Source organism: Semicossyphus pulcher, unplaced genomic scaffold (assembly GCF_022749685.1).
Source record: "Semicossyphus pulcher isolate SPU_LCO1_2020_fin unplaced genomic scaffold, fSemPul1.0.p SCAF_23, whole genome shotgun sequence".
NCBI lineage: Eukaryota > Metazoa > Chordata > Actinopteri > Labriformes > Labridae > Semicossyphus > Semicossyphus pulcher.
In genome coordinates, this window is record NW_027211697.1 from 16,607,958 (window position 1) to 16,614,694 (window position 6,737).

The 6,737-nt window shown below is 43.8% G+C and overlaps 1 protein-coding gene across 1 annotated transcript; it reads right to left on the reverse strand.

Annotated features, from left to right (window-relative positions):
• Positions 1 to 318: 318 nt before the first annotated feature.
• On the reverse strand, positions 319 to 6,737 carry hoxb7a (homeobox B7a). Its single transcript, XM_069674087.1, has 2 exons — positions 6,224 to 6,737; positions 319 to 593 (listed from the first exon to the last, which is right to left on the reverse strand). The coding sequence occupies exons 1-2, from the start codon at positions 6,735 to 6,737 to the stop codon at positions 319 to 321; spliced, it is 789 nt and encodes a 262-aa protein (XP_069530188.1).

The window sequence follows — 6,737 nt, forward strand, 5'->3', positions numbered from 1 at the left end:
TGAAATATCTTAAATATAAATCTTTATTTCTTTCTGTCACATCTTTATTATTTTATTTCTTCATAGAGCGTTTGTTTATCTCCACTGTCGGCAGCCTCGACAGATCAAAGATTCTGACCCGGACATTTTTCATGGCGGAAGTTTGTAGTTTAAATATTATTTATCTTTTGGAGGACGGCTGATTTCTATTTAAATAGAATAAAATGAAATAAAATAAAATCGGCTGCCTCTACATCAACAGTGAAAACATACAGTGAGAAATAGGAGCTGATAAATCAGCTGTTTGTTGTCCTAAAGTGTCCACCTGAGTCTTTCTCATCACTCCTCCTCCTCCTCTTCATCCTCCTCTTCTTCTTCTCCTGCAGCAGGTAAAGCAGCAGTCGGGGAGCCGCTTCCGGTCCCCCGGTTCTCCTTCTTCCACTTCATCCTCCGGTTCTGGAACCAGATCTTGATCTGCCGCTCCGTGAGGCAGACCGCGTGCGCGACCTCGATCCGCCGCCGCCTCGTGAGGTACCGGTTGAAGTGGAACTCCTTCTCCAGCTCGAGGGTCTGATGGCGCGTGTACGTCTGACGCCCGCGCCTCCTGTCTGCACCTGCACACACAGGGACAGGTATTCCCTTTCAAAATGAAGTCTCCCACGTGTCCTGGACTGATCCTCATAAGAACCATGAACTTCTGTTCGTGTCAAATAAGAAGGCTTGTTTTGCTTTAGTTAAAGGTCAGTGACATATAGCTGCTTTGTTTCTCTTGCTTCAGAAATATTTAACTCCGTTTTCAGCAGGAAAAGAGACGATCAAGAGATCGATCAGTTATCATAATTAAAATAAACAAATAAATAAAAATCAGTCATATTATTTGTGTGTCGAAACTGAGAGATGAAAAGGTTTTCAAAATGTTTTATATCCCGACAGTCACATTTTAACTCACTGTGTGTTTGTGGCTCAGTGCGGAGGGGAACAATATTTTGGTGTTTTTAATTTATTGTATTAAATTTGTAAAAAGTTAATAATGAGTGAGAAAAATAAAAACAATAATGTTAAATATTTACCCCAAAGTGACATCACAGACAGTCTCTAAACATAAACATCACTTAGTTCATGACAGGTTCTCTGAACAGCAAATAAATATAATAGATAAAATATTAAAATTATTCAAATTAAAATGTTTTTTTCATTTTGTAATGATTGATAAAAAAACGTCTTCCAGTGTCTCTACTGTCAGTTAAAACTCGCTCTGACACGCACGTGTGACATTCCTCTGATGTCATTTGTTGGTTTTTAGTCCCTCACATTTCTTCCATTTCATGGATCAGGATTGAGACAGGAGCTCTGAGAGGAGGCAGATGATTCTGTGAGAGTGCTGTCGGGTCACCAACATCTGTTTTTAATAAGAAATCAACTGTAAAGGTTTCCGTCTCAGAATCATCACCGCCTCTCTTCCAGTGATTCAAGAAACATTTATTTATCTGAGTTTGTCTCTGGCTCTTTGATAGCTAAATAAACATGTGTAACCTCTGAATCACCTCTTTGTGCTGTTTTTTGTTCGCTTCAATCCAAACCTGGTCGCCGCCTCGGCTTCCTGACACACACGTCTGACTTGTGGCTGTGTAAACACCGTAAAGCAGTTAGATGATGATGTGGTTAAACTGTGAGTTCAGCTGCTGTCTGTCTGAGCCGCTGTTCAATATTTACCTCACAGTGTTTGGCCTTAAAGGAGATGTATGCAGACTTCAGGCTACTACATTATTAAAGGAAAGGGGTGCTAATGTGACTTATCGTGGTTCCTGACGGTTACGGACGGGCTTCACAAAAAGAGTGTCCAGCTGCTCTAACAGACAGGTGAGCGCTAACTGAATCCAAAGGAACAGTAGAGATCCACGGCTCCTCCTGTGAAATGTGCACGAGTCAGTGCTGAGTGAGAGCACAGAAACCATGCTGACCTTCTGTCTTCAAGAGGTCACGCAGCGCCTGAAGGTTAAAGAGAAACTGGGTCACATTTTTACAGCTCAGAGGTCGTCTGCGGGACACACAGCCCTCTAAACTCTGCAGAGCTCGTACGGCTGAACCTCCGGGCTTCAGATGAGTTAGCAGAAGAGATATTAAGGGATAAACGTTTGTTGAATATATTTGTTAAATCAGAAACTTGCAACAGAACTGAAGTTACACCTTTAAGGTTCTTCTTCCTACAGTGGAGTCTGTAAACAGACCCTGACTGAAGCTGCAGGTCATCTGAGCAGCCGTAAAGAGCCGCGACCGGCCTGTAATGGTCTTTGTGACTGTTTGCACGGACTTTAACGGCATTAGCTGGTGTTTAGTGCGGCTCATGAATATGTGAAGGGATGAAGAGCAAACAGGAAGTGCCTGTTGGGTCACATGATGGACAACTTTCACTCTAAATCTTCAGACTTCTTTATCCTTACAGGCCGTTGGTGTCGAGCTCAGAACATCATTTGACATGCTAATCAGAGACATGAGGCACTTTGGAGTTCTGCACGGACCAGGGTCGAAAGAAAGTCCCAGGATCTTTATTTCACCCACCAAAAGGTCCGTGCGGGGGGGCAGTACTTCCTGAAGGTTTATGGACTTCGGGCTTGGACTTGCAACACTCAACGTTTACACCCAAAATACTGGAGACTTTTAATCCTAGGAGTTAGAGGTTCCTCCAGTACCTAAAGTCTCTAGTTCTCAGGGAAAGTTCCTGCTGTAACAAATGTAAACATTTCTGATTGGTTGAGTTTTCTCTGCATTCAGAAGACTCTTCCTCATGTCAGAACACTAAAGTTTAAAGGGAACCAGAACTTTTAGTCCCACAAGCTTCATTTCAAGGGATTAAAAAGTTCCTCCTGTCGATCATTGTCCGATCTAAAGAGCTAATGTGTGAAATAGCCACACCTGTACGCCACCAATCAGAAATGTTCAGCACTGCAAGGCCCGACCCAAAGTCCCTGTGCTGTTGGAAAGTCCAAGTCCCAAAGCCGGGACCTTTTTGGGGTTAGACCCCTGTCCCTTCACAAGTCCAAAGTCCCGGAGGAAACTTCCTCTGGTAAAAAGTAGCTCCAGAGACGATGAGGCACTTTAGATGGAAACGCTTTGGATGTCCCTTTATGTCTGACATAAATCTTTGGGACATAAATCTTCAGCTTCGTACCGTTTGCTTTCAAAGAGCCTGCAGGTAAGAGCTTTATTACACTCACTGCAGGAGTCCAGTACATATCTGACACCACTGGAGCTACTGCCGGGGACGCCGAGGTCACGACCTCTGACTTTCCTTCAGTGAGGAGATGGCTTTAAATAAATGTACGTTCCACGTATACATACTGTAATATAATGTAATGTAAATATGTAATATATTTATTTGACACTTTTTATATTGCAACATTTCACACTTTTGTATATCAGTTGTATATACCTCTTATTTAATTTCATTTAGTTTAGATCTCTTCCTGTGTGTGCTGGCCTTCTTGCTTCATGCTCGTCTTTGTGCTGTTGCAACAACCACATGTCCCCGCTGCGGATCAATAAAGAACTATCTCATCTCTCATCTCATCTCATCTTAAAACTGCATTTACAGATAAAACATTTACATCTAATGTAGTTATAATAAAACTATTAAAAAGACCTCTAATGTATTTCTTTACTCGGATGTTCAGTGTGCTGCTGTTTGACTGCATTAGCTGAAGTCAGTGTGACGCAGATGTGCTTCAGTAGTAAACTTTATAAATGACGATTTTTAGGTTTGTAGTTGTTCTCTCTCTCTCTCTCTCTCTCTCTCTCTCTCTCTCTCTCTCTCTCCTGTGGCTTCCCTCTATTTGGAACAAAAGAGTCTTTACACATAAATAAAATATTGTTATTTGTGAGTGTTTATAATTTGCAGACGTCATTTCCTGGAGACGTTACCATTTCATTTCTTTAACCTTCTTCTTCCTTCATCTGAATAAAGTGTTTTTGTTTGTTTACTTTCCTGAAAACGATTCTAAGAGCGAGTATAAAAAATGATTACATTATAATAACAATAAAAACTACATTATTAAAACAAATATATTAAAACATAAGATTTAAAAATATCAGCCTCAGGCCAATCTCATTTTTAACATCAGAATATTTTTATCATTTGAAAATGTTTTATTGTGAAAATCCTCAGACAGCTTGTTTAACTCCTGACAGAAACACACTGTACACAAACACCGCGCGCATCGCGTTCTGAGCTTTTAAAGATGCAATTAGATTTCATGTTTCCGCCTGCAGTGCCTCCGCGTGCGTGTGGCCAAGTGTATTTCTGCGCGCGCCACAGTTTATTGAAGGCAGCAGTCAGTATGTGTGTGTGAGACTGAGTGCCAGAAGCATGGAAGGGTGTGATGAAGTATGTGCGTGTGTGTTCATCCCCATTGGTAATATTTTCTGCTCTCGCGCTGTCGGCGGTGATTTAAACGTGCTCGAGCTCGAGGTGGTATTCTCTGGAAATCAGCGACAAAAGGGAGTCTCTCTCTGTGGGTGTCTCTCTCTGTCTCTCTCTTTCTCTCTCTCTGTGGGTGTCTCTCTCTGTCTCTCTCTTTCTCTCTCTCTCTCTGTCTCTGTCTGTCTCTGTCTCTCTCTGTGTCACTCTGTGTCTGTGTCTCTCCGGGTACATCCGGGACATTTCCCCTCCAATCATCTTTAGAGTTTTGGACTGGAATCTGATCTAAATTAAAATCTATAAATTCATTATTAAGGTTGGCTGGTTCGAGACACACACACACACACACACACACACACACACACACACACACACACACACACACACACACACACACACACGTTGTGTCATGAAGGCGTTTATCTGAAGTATAAAAATAAAAGCAACATTGTCTTTATGTAAAAGAAAAAAAGTCTAAAAACGCCAAACAAATTTGACTTCATGAGCATCAAGCGAATGGAAAACTTTTAATTTTTTAATTTCATGGAGCATTTCTTTACTCATTTATCACACAGATCTCCAAATCAGAAGAACTCCACGCTCCTCTTCTATCACACACACTACACACACACACACACACACACACACACACACACACACACACACACACCATGCGGTGACACAGGGAAATAATAAATGAGGAAGCCGACGGCGAAGACGAAGAAGGAGGCTGCCAGGAGGCTCCTGCTAATCAGGAAGGACTGATTTCTCCAGAAGCAGAGTGAGCTTGTGAGCTTGTGACCTGTGTGTGTGTGTGTGTGTGTGTGTGTGTGTGTGTGTGTGTGTGTGTGTGTGTGTGTGTGTGCGAGAGAGAGAGAGAGAGAGAGAGAGAGAGAGAGACACCCTGTGCTGGAAGGAATAATAGAGCTCGCGCACATGCTTTAACAAACGTTCATGTGTCCTGTGTGTTTCTACGCTGCTGTTAGAGAGCAACACTTCCATCCCCTTTAAACACGTCTTACGCACGGAAGCTCTCATCACATTTCCCGGGTTTCACGCGCTGCCATTGAGTATTTTAAAGCCAACATAAAAATTCTATTTGTGCTGAATGTGTGTGTTGAGGTTCGAGGCTCCGAGGCCCAGCAATCCATTCAGCATCCAGCCCGCTGCTGTCACACAAAGACGCTTTTACAATCGGTGAAAGAGCGGGCATTCAGAGATCAAACCCATCTGCTAATTTATAGTGTTTATAGTATTAGTGATTGTGGTGACAGTACAATAGCACAATGTGCTTTCAGTGGCTCAGCTAGCACTGAGAAAAACAAGGCTGTCAGCCGGAGAGGCCGAGCTGGGCTGAGCCACACACTGAATATGCGCGATAACGGCGAGAGGACGAAGAATGTCTCTCAAGGTTTCTTCATTTTTAAATAATTTGGGATAAAACTCAAGCCTCTCCTGCACCGACAACCCCCTTCTTCAACACAATACCACCTAATGAATATTCACAAAGTCTTAAATTATGGTTTTATGGAGGTCGCAGAGCCATAAAAGGTCTGCAAAGAGAAAGAAAGGGGTTGTAAAATAAGAGAAAAAGGCAGAAATAGTTTAGCCACCGGCAGTGGCCGCTGCGCAACCGGGCCAACAGTTTAAAGAGCGTTTAACGTGATCATTGGTCTCACCTCTTTCTCTCTCACACTCTCTCACACACACAGACCAGCCAACCCTGTCTAGCAATTACCTTCCCTCTTTCCCTGAAACTCACCTGTTAGGCCTTGCATTTTATCTCATCAACTTTCAGACCATTGCAATCCTCCTCCCTCCTCTCCTCACCTGAGCTCTTCATCCAGGGGTAAATTCGTAGCCCCTCCTCGTTCAACTGCCTCCTCTGCTGCTGCTCTAGGTTACTCTGCCTCCTGCAGGCCGGCTCAGAGAGCTTGTCGGGCCGCGCGCAGAGCTGAGATCGACCGTGCATCCGCTCCCTGGCGCGCAGTGGCACGGCTCCTCCTCTGCGCACTTCATCTGGGTCAAAATGTTGCCCGTCGCTGCCCCGGTTCAGCCAAGAAAGAGGCGAGCAGAACGATGAGGAAGAGGAAGAGGAGGCAAAGAAGTTAGGCGATAAAGCAGATAAGGAGGTTGGGAAAGGGAGCCCTTCGCTGCCTCTCCCATTTGAGCCATGGAGCTGATATCCGCTAGACACGAGGGCGCACGCAGAAGACCCGGCAGGAGCAGCAGAGGAAGACGGGAAGGGACAAGTTGGAGAGTCTGTAAAAAGCATAGCGGAGCAGCTCACGGAGGCTTGTTGGTGTTTGGAAAACAGCGCGTTGGCGAAGTCAAGCGAACTCAT

What these genes read in the sequence shown, in the direction of transcription:
- hoxb7a (XM_069674087.1), bottom strand. Translation starts at nt 6,737, where the DNA reads ATGAGTTCGCTTGACTTCGCCAACGCGCTGTTTTCCAAACACCAACAA. An exon ending in CCCCTGGATGAAGAGCTCAG is followed by an intron (nt 594 to 6,223) that starts GTGAGGAGAGGA and finishes CTGTGTGTGCAG; the next exon opens with GTGCAGACAGGAGGCGCGGG.